Source organism: Alosa sapidissima, chromosome 1, assembly GCF_018492685.1.
Source record: "Alosa sapidissima isolate fAloSap1 chromosome 1, fAloSap1.pri, whole genome shotgun sequence".
Lineage (NCBI taxonomy): Eukaryota > Metazoa > Chordata > Actinopteri > Clupeiformes > Clupeidae > Alosa > Alosa sapidissima.
Genome location: NC_055957.1, coordinates 24,053,854 through 24,070,934, shown reverse-complemented (window position 1 = coordinate 24,070,934; position 17,081 = coordinate 24,053,854). Strand labels below are relative to the sequence as shown.

General features: G+C 41.6%; 2 protein-coding genes and 1 long non-coding RNA gene across 3 annotated transcripts; all 3 read right to left on the bottom strand.

Moving 5' to 3' along the window:
* Positions 1 to 834: 834 nt before the first annotated feature.
* On the bottom strand, positions 835 to 3,436 carry pla2g12a (phospholipase A2, group XIIA). The gene is made up of 4 exons (XM_042110274.1): positions 3,037 to 3,436; positions 2,724 to 2,800; positions 2,425 to 2,590; positions 835 to 1,651 (listed from the first exon to the last, which is right to left on the bottom strand). The coding sequence occupies exons 1-4, from the start codon at positions 3,239 to 3,241 to the stop codon at positions 1,533 to 1,535; spliced, it is 567 nt and encodes a 188-aa protein (XP_041966208.1). The 5' UTR covers positions 3,242 to 3,436; the 3' UTR covers positions 835 to 1,532.
* Positions 3,437 to 3,909: 473 nt separating this feature from the next.
* On the bottom strand, positions 3,910 to 16,606 carry dnajb14 (DnaJ heat shock protein family (Hsp40) member B14). Its single transcript, XM_042100070.1, has 8 exons — positions 16,423 to 16,606; positions 12,967 to 13,141; positions 10,167 to 10,312; positions 9,865 to 10,050; positions 9,142 to 9,227; positions 8,736 to 8,845; positions 5,594 to 5,766; positions 3,910 to 4,803 (listed from the first exon to the last, which is right to left on the bottom strand). The coding sequence occupies exons 1-8, from the start codon at positions 16,553 to 16,555 to the stop codon at positions 4,679 to 4,681; spliced, it is 1,134 nt and encodes a 377-aa protein (XP_041956004.1). The 5' UTR covers positions 16,556 to 16,606; the 3' UTR covers positions 3,910 to 4,678.
* On the bottom strand, positions 13,921 to 14,487 carry LOC121714890. The gene is made up of 2 exons (XR_006033477.1): positions 14,452 to 14,487; positions 13,921 to 14,396 (listed from the first exon to the last, which is right to left on the bottom strand). It is a non-coding gene; the product is annotated as an uncharacterized LOC121714890 (long non-coding RNA).
* Positions 16,607 to 17,081: the final 475 nt, after the last annotated feature.

Here is a 17,081-nt window from a genome sequence, read left to right as displayed (position 1 = left end):
TGCTCCCGTGACGTCATGTCCATGAGCAACTTACACCGGTACTGACCGGACGTTTTAAAGTTGGAACGGTGTCTCTGTCTCAAAGGGCCTAGGTGCAAGAGCTGACCAAAAATTGGGGAGACAGGTAAAATTAAGAAAACATAAGAACAATAAGTGTGCTTAAGTGCTGCTTAACTACTAGCTACTACAAACTACTATTCACTTATGTGATCATTCAATAATCAAACAATCACCAAACAATATTCAAACCAAAACAATTGCACACTAGACTGAGTGAAAAATGGCATGGTGTCCCTAATTAATAATAAATTCATTGAAGCCCATTTAAGGTGTGATGAAAATTTTCCGACACGCTCTATGCACGCACATTACCTACAACCCTAGGGGTTAAGCCTCCCTGTCTTTCAATCATAGTGACGTCCCTGACAAAAAAAACTTTTAATCGTTCGTTCGTTGTTGTTTTTGTTCTCCGTGTTGATACACCCAAATGTCAAGCATGATATTGATACATGCAAAGGCCAATCATTCTGCTACATATATGCTACGGGTTGATTTTTGTAATACATTTGGAAGCTTTTGAGAACATTGTTGTTGTTGTGCATTTGTTGGTCTAACTGGTTCCCAGGCCTGCCTTTGAATCTTTTTCTAGTAGAGCTCGTCATTTAAGCGCCCAGGAATACAAGAGGATATTCAGATTGTTTTTGCATACTGAGTACAAGAGCGTACTCATTCCCAAAGTGTGCAAGGAATGGAGAGCTGTATTCGCTGTATGAATACAAGAGCATATTCATTTTCACAAACACTACGATATAAAATAAGTGATGATCCACTGGCTTTATGCAAAAAGCACATAGTGCAATAATATTTTATTTCACAAATTCATTAGGCATGGTTGTAACATCCAGAAACCTGTTCATTCCAAATTATATTCAAGTTAAGAGGCATGTCATTAAACATTCATGAATGCAACTTAAAAAATGTGTTGCATACACACACCACATGAAACCTTAATAATGTTACAAACTGCAAATAGCTATACTGCATCAGGTAACTGATATTAACCTAGATGTTTTCACCATTATAACACACAGGGCCCTAATTCTAATGATGGGCAAAGAGCAATGACTAAAGTCTAACTGGAGCTTATTTAACAACTGAACAAAATGGATTTGCTAATTTAATACCATTAAGAGGACCATACACACAATGGCTTTAGTTCATGCACCTGAACTTAACCTGTTACCTGACTTTGCACTTTACCCATCATTTCAATCAGGGCCTATAATATTTCTTCACATTTTACAATGTCATTCATGACTAAATTTCATCCCTGAGATCCTTCCTATCACTTGAGTGATATCATTAACTAGTCACAGCCAGAGCAGCCACACTGATGCAGACTTAATCATGGTGTTACGCTCATAATGAAGCAGGTCCGATCAATAATATGAGATGAGATCCTCGGCTGTTTAAATCCTGAATGGCAGGCCTGGTGGCCTCTGTGTATTCCCAAAGTTGTTCAAAGCAGAACTTCACAGATCCATTTTCTCCTCAAAGTGACATATGCATGATGCCCTCTGGCTGTCCATATAGGGTTTGCAGCCCATATGCATGACAGCATCAAACAGGAGAGTCACCGCAGACTCACATGCTGTAGAAATATTACAAACAAACATTTAGTCACACAGTCATTTAGCTGGTGCTTTTATCCAAAGTGACTTACAACAATCAAGGTACAATAAAGGTACAGTGCCACTAGGATATATAAATATATAGGTTAGTGCAGCAATACGTACTACTCACATAAAAAAGAATAAGAGTTCAAGCAAAGCCAAGGGAGGGAAATGAGGGATAGTCAGGATAGGAAAGAGGGTAGTGGTAAGTGCTAGAGTAAGCATGTCCAGCTGTTAGCAGTGCTAAGGTCTTCAGGAGGTTTTTGAAGATAGAGGTATGCCCTTGCTATGGTAGGAACTTGTAGCGCGTTCCACCAACAGGGAACTACAGATAAAAAAGTTTGGATTGCCGTGAGCGTACAGGTGGCAGAACCAAGCGGCGTTAACTAGAGGATGGCTTTATACCCCTGATGTCATGTGACACTCAATCTCAAGACATCAGAAGTGTTTCTCTAACTACATGTGACACTATAGGGAATATTGCAGAAGGAAACAAAACAATGCACACACACAGTACACACACGCACAGTATGTGAAGAGTGCCACACATTGTCATTCATGACAGTAGCATGCCAATCATCATCATCATCATCATCATCGGTTGGTTAGTATGAGTTATTCAGATGTCGGCCATTTGTAGCTGAAAGAGTTCAGCACATAGCAAGAAGAGATCCTGAACAGCATCAAGTAAGGTGCTAGTTTTCCATTTCTCTGTGCATACTGGTTCTTTATTGGCACTGGGAGGCCTCACCTTGAACACTTTGGGCCAGTCCTAGGGTCTTTTGCAAATTATTGCAAATGGTCTCGAGACACTGCTGGAACTGGTCGTCACAGACATGCTTCTCTTTTCCACAAGTGTCATAGCATCGGTCATGCCGATTACAGCACCTCGTCATGGATGGGATCCCAATATCAAACTTTGAGAGACATTAGAGATGTAAAGTAAATGCTTTTTTTTTTTTTTTTATCATATTCAGTGTTTAGTTGGAAGATAGTAGCAAATGTATATTTTTAGTAGGCTAGTAGCCCGACTGTAAATTTCTTTCAGACCTGAAATCCAAACAGAGGTGAACCACACCCATTAGGTGGAGGAGGTTTGTAATCTGGACGGGGTTTTGGTACATAACCTGTAAACAAAAACAAGATTATTGCCCCCCACCACAAATCATACCCTGGGTGGCTAGCTGGTATATAATTGCTCTGAGATTGGAGCACCTATGTTTTTTTTTTTTCAGGTTAATTATTACCTTAGACTATGGATATACTTGGCAGGTCATAGGGTAGGCTTATGACATCCTTTAAACAGGTGAACATGCAGTCTCCGTTTAAAAGTATTGTGAAAGTTAAAATTAGCTGCCCTTACCATCACTGCATTTGTAATGACAGAGTCCGTCATCCCCACCAAAAAGATCCAAAGCTGCATTTAAATAGGTGTCTATCTTGTGAATGCCATTTCGTATGGTTTTCAGAGTCATTCGCCAGTCTGGAGTTTTAGGCTCGCGGTCATGCTGGGATGAAAACACACCAGTCAATAGCATTGCTAACGCGAAGGCGGCAACAGAGTGCATAGTTAAGCCTAATCCCACAAAAAAATAGGACAACAAATTATGAAGACATTCCGTTTAGACTAACGGAAGGGGGACACGGGCATCATTTCCTAAGGTTACTTTGTTTCTTTATCGCCTGTGATCCAGTAATTAGAAAGCGCCTTTCTTTGGAACTGACAGCTCTGCACTTGGCCAGAGAATGTGTAATGGGCTCTGACTTGGCCAAAAGGTTTACTTCCGGTATTGCGTCACGTCAAAATATTAACCAATGAAATCCCCCAAGGAGTCACATAGGTCTGCGTGGCACCGGTACAATGTTCAAGATAGTGTCCCCATATCTTCGAGGACCGGTTGTTAAAGTAGTTTCTACATCAATTTAAATATTTGCTTTATGAAGTAAACAAATTAAATAAAAAAAACATGACATTGTGCCGCAGAAACTCCGCAACGTTACTGTCTCTGTTTTTTGATGCCATTTTGCAGTCTTTTTACTTTATTTAGTAATCACTAGTAATGCTTAATGCCCTCTGTTTTAATCTGGAGTGTTCCATACATATGGGCGTAAAATATGGGGGGGGGGGGGGGGGGGTATAATGCAAATTTGCAACCTCCCCAATAATCATGATGAATGAAACCCCAGTGTTTCACCCCGGCATCAGAATAGTACATGGTTAGTAATCCAAACCGTGTTGGTAATAATTTACATTTTATTAAAATGATTAGTCAAGCAATGAAGAAATACTATGTTTTTCTAGAAACTTAAATTATTCCATAAGTTGAGACATTCAGAAAAAAAGGTACAATAAACTTCATGAATCAGATGGTCCAGTAGTCCATTCAGCAGGATTCTGACAGGGCCTGGGAACAAATCCCCTTCCAAAACAGTGGCAACTTTTTCACCATTTGTATCAAAGTTCACAATGTTTCATTGAATAATGTATCGAACAGCAAGGAAGCATACCACTATGATGGATTCTTCAGGGTACTAGTAATCTTCTATGGGAGTCAAATGGAGGAAAGCATCTTCTGACCATCTTAAAGTCCATCATGATTGAGAATTAAGTGAACTTGAGTGCATGTGTGTGAGTGCGTGTGTGTGAGCCTCTTTCAGATTGGCACCAGAGTCTTGCAGTATACTTAAGTCTGTCCATTAATTAACAAAAAAAATCCTCAGACTAGTATCTTATCCCTGGAGCTAAAACAGGACACAGGTTTGTAAGGTTCTGTACCGGAAGATAGACTAAATCTCTGTTGGTTTCCCTGTGATGCATCGAGGCAGTTTCCATGGAGTGAGTTGGAGTGTTGAAGGAAACGACTTAAAAGACCTCACAGTATGATTAGCATTTGTCTGGTTTTAGTAGATTTTTCCTATTTTCATGGTTTCTTAAAAACACATTTACATTTTACATACATAGATTCTCTCATATATATACTCTAAAATGTCCAGAGGCTTGGGTCTCATCCCCCACGGAATAAGCTGTTTAATCTGTCAAGTTCTTGACAGTTATCCATGGTCATCTGTTCCGCTTTCCGTCGAAGACGTTCATCTCTATAAACCTTGGCAGCATACAGCAAGTCTGTTTCTGAAAAAGAAAGAAAACAAGAAGATAAGATTGTCAGTTGATAAGTGTTAGCTCTTGGAGGATCCTGGCTTTCTCTTCTTAGTTGTGATATCAGAGCGCCCTCTCATGGTGAAAGGTGAATTCTACAAAGCTTGATGTCATTTCAACTTCATTTCAGATTTGTGCATTTCACAATTGATACAAAGTTAGCTATTCACTTAATATAATATTCAGAACAGCCATAAAGACACAGTTAATCGCCATACTGATACTAGAGAAAAAAGCAAGACAAGATTCTAGGTGTAGATTTTGTGCCCCCTCACCACTCCTGCTTAATTATATGAAGTGCATCCAGTTCAACTACACTAGAATTTTTGTGGTGGGTCAAAGGCTGTTGTGGATAAAAGACACATAGCTTAAGCTTATAAAAACACATAGCATATAACTTAATTTACACATTTCTGTAATGCATATTACCACCAACATAAACAAATATTAAACCACAGCAGAAAAGAAAACTTCTGGAGCACATGGTCAATTCAGCAATTTTTATATGGTGCTAACAGACTGATGTTTTGACACAGCAGGTCTGGGAAACGTCAATGTATTACTGACGAAACGTCAGTCTGTTTGCACCATATTAAAATTGCTGAATTGAACATGTGCTCCAGATGTTTTCCTGTCTGCTGTGATTACCTGTCCCTACTCTTCTTTGTTTGAAATATTAAACCTCTTTGAAACACAACATAACACATGAGACCTGCATAAACAAGAGCTGTGTGAGTAGAAGATAGGTAGAGTAGTAACTTACTTGTTTGTCTCTCCTTCCAACAATTGTTTCGTACGTTTGACACATAGTCATCCTCTACGCTCTTCTCAATTTTCTGTAATGCTGCTCCCTTATATTCTGATTTGAAGTCTCTATTAACAAAGTAATCTACTTGCAGGTTCTCAGTCTGCCTCCTAATCGTTTGACCTGTTGACCTGCAATGAAACAAACACACAGACACACACTGAGCCTCAGAAAGCATGTCAGCAATACACTTTATACCAGGACCCTGACCCTTAGGCATGGTTCTTGTACCTGCATTTACTTGCGTTTAGCCTCCACTACAGCCCTGGTGTTAATGATCTAACGGTAGCATTCGCGTTTGCTTAATGTTATCCTCTTGCACTAGTAGAAGCTAATAGACAAGCTGTAACGTGCTAATAAAATAAAAAACAGGCGTGTTCTAACGTTAGATTAGCCATCTTGCAAAGTTCTCTGAGTAGTGGAGGCAGCCATGGCCTAGTGGTTAGGGCAGGGGTCTCAAACTCACGGCCCGCGGGCCAAATCTGGCCTGCGTCCGGCCCGCGACGTATGTCCAAATAATAATGTAATCCGGCCCTTGAGGGTATTTTTAATTGCGACAAACAACGATACTGATTAAAATAGACGGTAGATCCAAGTACGATGACAAATCTCATTTGTACTCTCCTCCACTATTTGCCAGACATAAAGAGCTCGATTCAAACCCAAAATCGCTGCAAGTTTTCAGGAAATACTTGTATGACACGCGAGAAACACAGAGACGTGCATTTGTAATGACGCGGAAGCATGCAGGCCATAGTTTTGCAGAAATTGAAGCAGAAATAGGCCTACACCAAATGTTGAAAAACGTCTTAGGTAGGCTGTTATTCACCTATTCTGATTCTGAAGGAGAATATCCTCTTGGAGATTATGATCGATCGTCTATTGACAGTGATAGTCACGGTGAGTCTGTGAATGGAGATAGCCGTTCTTTTTTGTATTATTCTTTAACACTGACGTGGCCCTCCAATCAGATAACATTGGCAGAAGTGGCCCTCAGCTCATTTGAGTTTGAGACCCCTGGGTTATTAGCCTGACGGGCCATCCTATATCATTGAAATGTATAGTCTGGAATCGAACCATTCACCTCGCTTAATCCAAGGGGCAGGCAGAGAATTGTCTTTCAAACTGCCTAGGCATGCAATAGGCCAGCGCTACGACCATATCCGTATCCGGTCAGCAAAACGGCAAATACATCCTTCTTCGAAAGGAATTACTTAAGTGCATTGTGTTGCTCAACTTTCAAAGAAAAGCACAAGTCCAACTCCTCCAAAGTTGACGCCAACGCCGATTCAAACAACCGCTCTTTATTCGCCATAGCCACCTTCCTTGTTGTTCACCGTTGCAGGACTGTCGTTATCCTGTTAAGCCCGCCTTAAGACTCTCTAACAAAATAGAGCGCTGTGATTGGATGACGTCCACGGCGTCAGCCAATAGAAATCCCTATGGTTTGATACTAGACGTACAGGCTGAGCAAATTAATTTGCCACCGCTAGGGTGCGTCTAGATTTCTAGACTACTGGGTTACGGCTTCGGGCTTGTAACCGAAGGGTTGCCGGTTCGATCCCCGACCAGTAGGACCACGGTTGAAGTGCCCTTGAACAAGGCACCTAACCCCTCACTGCTCCCAGAGTGCCGCTGTAGCAGGCAGCTCACTGCGCCGTGATTTCCTCACGGGATCAAAAGAGTATATATACTTATAGTTTGGCCTCCTCGATTGACAGTGATAATAACAAACTTAGCAGAGAATGCTCTAGTTACAATTGACCGTTCGCAAAACCCTGCCCATCGAACGCAGATGAGCCAATGGCAGTCCAGTAGCTCCGTGCAGGCAGACATGGCCAGTCAACTTCACCTTACGGCTCCATAGAAATGTATTGGGAGCCTTGATATTTGTCTGGTTTTATGGGATTTCATAGTGATGTTGAGTGAGTTGAAAAGGACAGTCAAATTACATATGTGACACAAGACCGATACACAGAAAAATGCCTTTCAATCTTGATTACATTTTCTGTAATTATGTTAAATTAGATTAAATTCTCTGGTCCCAGATCTCCACTATTTTAAAGCAAAGGGTTACTCCTTAGCAAACCATAACGAAACAGTGCTCCAGGAGGATGTTAATTGTTTTCAGCATTGCCAGGCAGCATTGTATATGATTGTCACTTGGAGGACTAGATAACTAACGTTAGCATAGTTAGCTAGTGCTAACCGCTGCTAATAACGTGCTAGCTTCGTCACGTCAGAGAAGCATGGGGCTGTGCCACTGATCTTTATAGATCTGTGGGCTGTGCACCGTAGTGTAACATTTTTTCACCATATAATAATAAAGTTGAAGTGGCTCTGCAATGTAGGCTATGTTTCCGTTTTTTTGGCAGCACCATGTTCTTTACATGACATGGCCCAGTGTCCTTGTAACATGCATGCAAGTCTATCTAGCACAGCTAATATTAATATCAGTGAATCACACTCGCCTCCTGTTTAAGTTTGTCACCCAACAAAGCTAGATATGAGTTTTTATACATGTGTCTCCATGTCATACTGCAGTCTTTCAACGGATTGTAAATGATTGTAAATGAATTTAGGTCCGTGGCTCTCTAAAAGAGCCTCTTGTGCTGTAACTTTTACAGTCTTAACAGCTACTGTACCAGAGAGGGTTAAAGCTAGTGATCAAGGATCTTTGACTGTACCATTGAATTTCTAGACAACTCCGTTCTGAGTTTGACGGGCGTAGTAACAATAACTAGGGGGCGTGGCTTTTGCGAACGGTCAATTGCAGCATGCCACACACACACACACACAACACAACCCAAAACTGCTTGACTGAATGGCCTGTGCAGAGGGCAGGGGCGTGTCGAGTGCAGCGTGAATCAGTGCGCTGTATGAGTTGAAATTGTATTGATTTCCAAAAACCCTATTTCTTAACAGAATGTGGCAAAATAATTGTTTTTTCTTGATTTTCTTGAAATTCAATTAATTGCACAGCCCTAGTTACAGCCTTTTAAATGCCTTAATTTAATAGAGTTTCAATCAGGAACAACAGGAAATCAGCCAGTATGTTTGTAAGTGTATCTGGACATCTGGTGTGTTTAGGGCTACATACGGTTTGGAATAGAGGCTGTATGGGGGAGTGGACACCATCATCTGGCTCAGGATGGACACCAGGAGGAGCACAATGATGGGCATCAGTTGGATGAACATGGAGAATCCGCCCTGGAGACAGCACAGGACACAGGCTTCAGACAGGACAGGACACAGGCTCACCAAAATGAATGTCTCAAGGTTAGAGTTGCACATAGAGTATGTTACAATATGAAGAAAATCTTAAGATCATATCCTTTCATTGATATCAAATATTGTATGACCATGTCCCCCTTATTGTAGAGAATAATTGGGAGAAGGCTGTATTGCCACCAGCACAGTTGCACCTAAAGCACTAAAATGAAGTGTCATATGAGAGAAGAGGAGTGTATGTGGGGCAGTGTGGCGGCCCGTGGGAGTCCACTCACATCCCCCCTCTCCTCTGGTCGCTCTCGCTGGGTGTGCTCCTGGTGGCTGTAGCGCGCCCTGCCGTTGGTGAACGTGTGTGGGCTTGCTATAGAGAGAACAAAACACAGAAGCCATCTCAACATCAACTGTACAAAAACTCAATTACCATAGATAAACAGAAACACAGATGCAAGAAATTAAAGGACCTATTAAGCCATACACTACACTGCAAAGAACAGACACGGCACAGTAGGTCTTTACACATTCAAGTGTATGCGTTCACATCAGTATAAAGATGATGATCATATGTCATTAGAGGATGTTTGGTGTTTGGATGATAAGGCATTAATCTAGAACAGAAGCATGACCCATATTAATTGGGACACTTGTATTCTTAGACTGCAGGTGAAGAGCGGAGGCCTAAATTCCTCAAATAACCAGTCACACAATTCTGTACATGAGGCAATGACAGCAATAGAAAAAGGCCCTTGAGACCAAGTTACATAACCCTGCTAAAAATGAAAATAGCCCATTATATTTCATGGCAACCCAAAGTCTTTTTTCTGAATGACTTACACCTACCACGTTTTCATTCAAACGGCAAAATGTCCCGAATACTTTAAATGTCCCAAACAATGAAATCAGGTATGGTATGTCAGAAACAAACATGAGGTTAGGAAAATCCTTAGAGCACTTAAAGGTTATAGGTCTTCAGTAAAGCCAGGTTAATGACAGTCACTCACAGGTGAAACCTCCACCAAAGAACATGTTGAAGAGGTCTTCTGGAGTGATGTCTGCCTCGAAGCCGCCATGCTGGAAGTTGAAGTTGCCGTGTCCGTGCCCTGGGCTGCTGGGCTCTTCTCCTCCTGTGGCATCGTACTGCTTCCTCTTGTCTGGGTTGCTCAGGACAGCATAGGCATTGCCAATCTCTGGTTGAAATAACACAGGAAGCGCCATGTGTCAGAAACACAACTCAGAGTGGAGCGGAACACTGCCACAGTATAGTTTTAAATGGGGCTGCTCTGACAGGAAGAGGCATTATTACTTTTGAAGGCTTCAGTGGCACCAGGAGCATGGTTTTTGTCTGGGTGAAACTTCAGCGCAAGTTTTCTGTACGATTTTTTCAGGTCCTCATCACCAGCCTCCTTAGTAACTCCCAGGACTTCATAGTAATCCTTGCAGGTTTTTATCCTAAAGGGAACAGAGACATTTAAAACACCTATTTCCTTGAATCTCGCACTGTAATAGGCAAGCGGCACAGAACATGACATTTACTGTATATTATAATGCCATGGAGTAACGGCAATCATAAAATGCACAGTGGTAGTGAACTAGTGAAAGTGTTCAAAGTGTTAGTGACCAAGGGAAAGACTAAAAGAATGGTGCAACGCATGTAATATGCATAAATCTGGCATGAGCAAACGAATACTAGCACTAAGGGTGCTAAGGGTTATGTGATAAGAAAAAACAAGCCAGGCATTTAGGTTAAAACAGTGTAGTTTCTCAGACTGTTTTTAAAGACAAATACATTGTGTCAACACAATCATGGTACCCTCCCTATGCTCTTCACCATCCTCCAAGTACAGAAAACTCACCAGAGAGCAAATTAGAGCTCACTCAGGGAGATGTGCAGTTCAGATGCAATCATCTCAGTTTGTTGCACAACATGACATGCAGTCCCAAAGGATCACGGGCCAAGTCCTCAAGGATAGTCTCAAATAGCTGCCCGACTCAGTCAGCGTAGACTAGCCAGAAGAGGGTACAAAAACCAATGTAAACGGGTTATCCCATCACACCTCAGAGATTTTCAGGAGTTTGTATCTCGTTATCTCCCCTCTGCCTTATTCCATCCTTCTGTGTTACCCCCACCCAAACACACAAACGCACACACGCGCGCCCCTTCCCCCAATGGCCTCATGGGCACTTAGCCAAGTATTAGGGGTTTCCATGGCAATGACAGGGTGAGTCGAGCATTGCGGAGACCGCAATGTCCTCTTTGAAGGGCTGATTAAAAGGCAGCACATCCCTGCAAAATCGGTCACATCAGCCAACACAACACACAAGCCGGACCAGAGCAGGTTGCGACAAAGCCACAGTGCCAGTTCAGCTTCGAGCTGATGCAAAACTAATGCAAAAGAGGGCAAACTTCATTGACTACTCAGTGGCAATCTTGAGAAGCAGAAAAACAAAAAGTAAAATGCATTAAAAAGAATTACTCTTCATCAATCCTATTGAGCGCCAATCTTTTACAAAGAAGTCTGTGGTGAAATAACATTTTTACTCATAGGTTTTTACACAGATGGTGTTACACAGAAGGACATTCACAGAATAAGTCTTTAAAAAGTGGTTAGGCCTGTAAATGTATTCTGGGATGCTCTCTGTAGTCATGTTCCAGAAAAGGAGAGTTAATATTTACAAAATAGATGCTGCAAACCGTGGCCATAAATGTGTAACTGTGGGTGTGTTTCTTTGCCTTCTTCTTTGCCGTCTTGTCTGAGTATTTATTTGTTCTGTTTCTAATGTTGGACTGTGATGCCCCACTGTGGAGTTGCTGGGCGGTTCCCTCCCCTCCTCAGGGTCCCATTCACTGTTTGGACACCTGGCTTTCATCTTACATTATACAAAAAAAATCAAGGTTGTTATTTTCTATATCAAAAGATCTGTGACAGTGGCCAAAAGACTGCTGGGCACCATCTTAGCTATCCTTTCCATCTGTGTATACAACTCAGGCCTGTTCAAATCTTCCTTTTTCTACATCTGAGGCAAACCATGTTTAATAATGCCAGAAGTAGTCAATGGAAATGCTGTGATTGAATGACCCTGTGATAGGGAGACATGATCAGATCCAAAATGTCCTTTTGGATTAATAAAGTATCTATCATTATGTTTGGTCTCCACGCGCCTTGGTGTTGTAGGAGCAGCGGCGCTCTTGGCTTCACCTGCATTGGCAGGGGACCCTGAGCACTGTGGGCACAGCTCCGGAACTATTCCCACATGGGAATACTGATGCAATGCTACGACATGATAGGCACTGGACTCCCAGAGTACTCACAATGTCCTTCCAGAGCCTTTACCATCTGCAAGAGCTGGCTAACTTGGTGTCGCCTTCTGTCTGCTTACCTAAGGCAAATACGGTAGCTTTGTTTCTTTTTCTCTTCAGTGTGAATTATATGAATGTGGAATTTCTTAGCTGCGGGTACTTACCATAACTGCATTGTAGTAAATCATATGTCTCACATGATAAAAACATTTATGGGAGGAGGGCATACAGCCCAACCAGAATTTCAGGTCTACCCTAGAGGCATAAATCATGCAACTAAAATCCAGAGATGTCTCAAAGATACTTAACATGCATTATGTAGGTGTCTGCCTGCAGGGTAAACTTCTTATACTAGAACAAATGTGAAACATGCTTTGGTGTAACAGCTTGGCCTGACAATAGAGAAGAGAATCCAAAACACAGTACAAAAACATTGTTGAGCTGAAGCATCCAATTCACAGACCATGACAAAGTCAGCTGAACTACGCTACAACCCACAAACTAGGCCATGCCAAAACTCAAATGATCTCACTAGCAAAAAGGGTGCTACCCACTGCTGCGGTTTCTCACCATCAACAGCAGAGAACTGGGACACAGGCCCACACCAAACAGAGAACGCATTAAGAGGTCTTCAAAGGGTGAGTGAACGTGTGGAACCTGCCATGACCATGGAGGTCCAAATTGAAGAAATACACAGAGCTGTGCACAGTGAGGCAGATCCAGGACAGTGCAAAGGGACAACAGAAGAAATGATAGGTGGAAAAATGGAGAGATTGTCTGAAGAAAACATTTGGTGGTCCCTCACCTTCGCACCCCCTCCAGCTGATCCTTGGTGTATGGCTTGGCAGGCTCCCCGCCTGCTGCATCCTGGCCAGCTCTGTCTGACCGCTGGTTAGTGTCGTTAGTCTCAGAGGGCTTCCTGTGGTGAGCATTGCCATTCCCTGCAGAGCTGCCATTCCTTGACAGAGCGTCTAGTAACACTGCCATACAGATTGCACACAGACACACAGAATGTAAAACACTCACCTCTTTCAAACTACATGCTTAATCAGGGGGCTAAGGTTAAGGTGGTACCAAACCTGTGCTTTTAATGAAAACTATTCTATATCTAGCCTTATAAAAACGTGTAATTTTCCTAGAGTGAAGTATATAGATGCGGTCAAAAGTTTAAGCTAGTTTGAGGCACAGCTCCAGCAAGGCAAGGAGTATAAAAAGGCAGCCATCAAGTCAGATAGTTATACTTCTTGTAGCGTCTGTGAAAACAATGGCTGATCAGGCAACATTTGCCTTCTTTTTTGCTGACTGAATGAAAGCAATGGAAATTCCAATGTTTTACTTTATTTTTCAGGGGTGCTGAAAACCCAAAGAAAATCAGACAACATTTCTAACCAGCACGCATCACGTTCAATCAGATCTTTGCAGAGCTGCATGAAATTAAATCAGCTTTATTACTCAAGTCAGTGGTCATAACAACCTCACTGTTAATATTAATTAACCTTAACTGCTAATATTTATAACTGGGTTTCTCTGTTTTCACGTAAACACCATATCCCGATACGGGATACAGGGGGTTCCCATATACCGACCAAAGATTGTATAACAGTCGCGTAGCGTTCAAGAATCTTTTACTCTTTAGAGCGATAAATTAATAAATGGACATTGAATAAAAAAACAGTTGCTAACTTCAACTACTCAAGCAAGCAGTAAAGCTAATAACCAGATATAGAACAAATCTGAGTGGAAATATTTTTTGCATTAATGCATTTTGGCAAGTATATTTTGAGCTGCTACAACAAAATTCCCTGATATTCCATGACTTTACCCGCAAAATGATAAAATCCCATGTTTCATGTCTGGAATAGACTTTCCAAAATCCCATGATATTCCAGAAAGGATAAGCCTAATAACTGGGATACTGAAGTGTAGTCAGTGGTGAATTTGTGGTAACCACAGTGGTAAGTACAACTCAGATATGAAGGTACTATAATACTCAAGTTAACTTATTGTAGGCTAGGCAACAAGCAATAAGACTGCCTTTCCCATCTGCAGGGTGATTGGGTAATCAACCAAACCCATGTTTGATAATGACTGCCAGAGAGGCACAGGTAGAGGGGCTCCGGAGAATTATGAATACATTTTTCCTAACATGATCTGAGACCCGTTTAAAAAGGGAAAAGATCATAAAATCATTGGAGGAGTGGATGTGCATACAGCAGAATTAACAGGGCAGCCTACCTTGAATTTCCCCTGGGGATCAATAAAGTATCTATCTATCTATCTATCTATCTACATGAAGCCTACACATTGGGGCAGCCGTGGCCTACTGATTAGGGCTTCGGGCTTGTAACCAAAAGGTTGCCGGTTTGATCCCCGACCAGTAGGAAAAATGTGGGCGGGGAAGTGGTTGAGCACTGCTCTCCCATCTACGGCTTGAGCAAGGCACCTAACCCCTAACCCCAAGGCACCTAAGCCCTCACTGCTTCCCGAACGCCGCTGTAGCAGGCAGCTCACTACTCCAGTTAGTTTGTGCTTCACCTTACTGTGTGTTCATTATGTGCTGTGTGTGTTTCACTAATTCACGGATTGGGATAAATGTAGAGACCAAATTTCCCTCACAGGATCAAAACAGTATATATACTAATACTTATATATTCTTTTCCCTCAAGTTGTTTAATCGGATTTTCTTGTTTGGACCAATTCTCCATTACTTTACACTTTCTACAAGAACATATAACACAGACATACATGTTGGAAGGCAGTGCTCTGCCTCTTTTAGGGTCAATCACTTCATTGGAGAATTGTCACCAATCCTATTTGTCTCCTACTGCTTCCTTTGCACAGTCCATTACCACCACCTGTGATCCATGCTCAGTGCTTACCTACTGCCCCATTTCCCTTCAAATCCCCTGCAGATTAGCCAGACATAAAAGCATGGTGGATCTGCACGTTATTATATGATGGAGCTTCATGAGGCCACCATAAAAGGGACACAAATTCAAAAGAAAGAATCCAACCATTCAGACCACACATGTAACAATTTTAGTCTTCTTTGCTAGAGTATTGTTACAGTCATCATCGGAGTATGAATCGACCGCACAAACTGACAACACATCGGAATGCTGGTTCGCATTCGCACCAGCAAGATGTCAACATTATGAACTACTGTGTTAGAAGTGCAATGAGATGGTTGAAAATCAGTATATGACGGGACAGAATTTTCTCCAAGCTCGGGTGGCTATATTTCACGCTTTACCTGACATTAATGGTATTGACACCTAGCTCGCATGGGAGACATGAAGTCTGTTACAAGGGGTTGCATTTATTTACCAGCCTACAAACTTCCGTAGGTTAGCTAGTTAACGTTACATTTTTCATAGGCTGTCAACTACGACGAACACAACGTCAACCAGTGTTAATGTTGCTTAGAAACCTCACATGTGTAGTGAGTAACATTTTAAAATAAGATTTATCTTTTTATTATGATTTTTCTACATGCAGACAATCTTTCGTTTAAGGCAATTTGTTCTTCTGTTTCACTCGTAAAATGACTGCATACACCTCTGTTTATCATTACCATCCAGCTAGCAATGTTTTCTTATAGCTAACAGTTAACGTTATTAACGTTACTTCCCGACAACCTCGATATATGGATAAAACCCGATAATGTTATATGTTAGTGCCAGGAGGGGATGGTGGAAGTAGTTAATGATCGACCCTACAAATGAAGGGAATTAAATGCCACAGAACATTCTGATGATGATTGGACCTGATCAGTGGTCATCTTCTTGCTACGTAATATTACCCAAGACCTAGCAAAAAAGCTAACGCCAAGAGTTAGCCAGCTAGGTGACGTTGATCGTTATAACCGCTGTCAATTTAACACAACTACAAAATTGACACGTTGTCATAACTCACAAACTGTTAGGTCATTGGGCCATATTAAAATAAGATTAGGTCAAGAAGTTAACCGTGGGATTATTCTATTAAGATATCATAATCACTGTCGTTAGCTAATGTTACCAATGGTTGGGTATTGCTAACCACTGCTGGTGTAAGCCTGGGAGGGGTTGTAGCTAACGCCAAGTTGCTTGCAAATAGCCTAGCAATGCTACCATAACATTTCATTACAGGTTAGCTTAGCGTATTTCCAGTTAGCTGATGTTTCGAGTAACTCGTTAGCTATGCTAGAGAGTGAAAGCCCAAATGAATGTAAGAGGTTAGCTAACGTTAACGTTACCATAAAATGACTTTTAAATCTTACCTTTCGCCTTGTCGGTTGGATAGAGCTTTTCAGCCTTATGCAAAAATTTTACCGCCTTATCTTTATCTCCTGCTGCTAGGGCTTTCGTAGCAATATTTATACATTTTTCAGCTTCGTCTCGGTTGCTTTCCATCTTCCTTCCTCTTACACCCCCCACTCAGCTGATACCTTCAGAGAGGCTGACAACCGCAAAACGATAAATTCCATCGTTCGATGCAGCACATTCGACACCAGTTTCTGGATCAATGTCTTATTGAAATGAAGGAGAAGACAATAGCATTTTAATTAAACTTATATCCTTTATAACATAATAAAACTTACCGGAGCATAACCTATTTTTTTTTTATCAACAATTGAGTTCTTATATTAACGAAACGGTTGGGCTTAATGTTTAAATGGATGTAGCCACGACATTTCTAGTTCGGTTCAGCCAATTTTTGGTGTAGTGAGAATAGATAACCGAAATTCTTTTTTCCCCTTTGGCAGGACCTCGCCTAAAGGCTCCGACTTAAAGATGCATCTAGACTGATATCTCATCAATCATACATGCATGTATGTAGCCTACCAAGAAGGCTGATAAATGTAGGCCTAGTCATAGACTATGGACCATTTACCAGCCCTAAAATGGCCTGTGAAGGACTCAGAGCTGCAATTCTGAA

Coding starts and splice junctions, on each gene's coding strand:
- pla2g12a (XM_042110274.1), bottom strand. CDS start 3,241: ATGCACTCTGTTGCCGCCTTCGCGTTAGCAATGCTATTGACTGGTGTG. Junction 2,801..3,036: donor TCATTACAAATGCAGTGATG/GTAAGGGCAGCT, acceptor TTTTGTTTACAG/GTTATGTACCAAAACCCCGT. Junction 2,591..2,723: donor CACCTCTGTTTGGATTTCAG/GTCTGAAAGAAA, acceptor TGTCTCTCAAAG/TTTGATATTGGGATCCCATC.
- dnajb14 (XM_042100070.1), bottom strand. CDS start 16,555: ATGGAAAGCAACCGAGACGAAGCTGAAAAATGTATAAATATTGCTACG. Junction 8,846..9,141: donor GACCAGAGGAGAGGGGGGAT/GTGAGTGGACTC, acceptor TGCTGTCTCCAG/GGCGGATTCTCCATGTTCAT. Junction 4,804..5,593: donor TTGGAAGGAGAGACAAACAA/GTAAGTTACTAC, acceptor TTTCTTTTTCAG/AAACAGACTTGCTGTATGCT.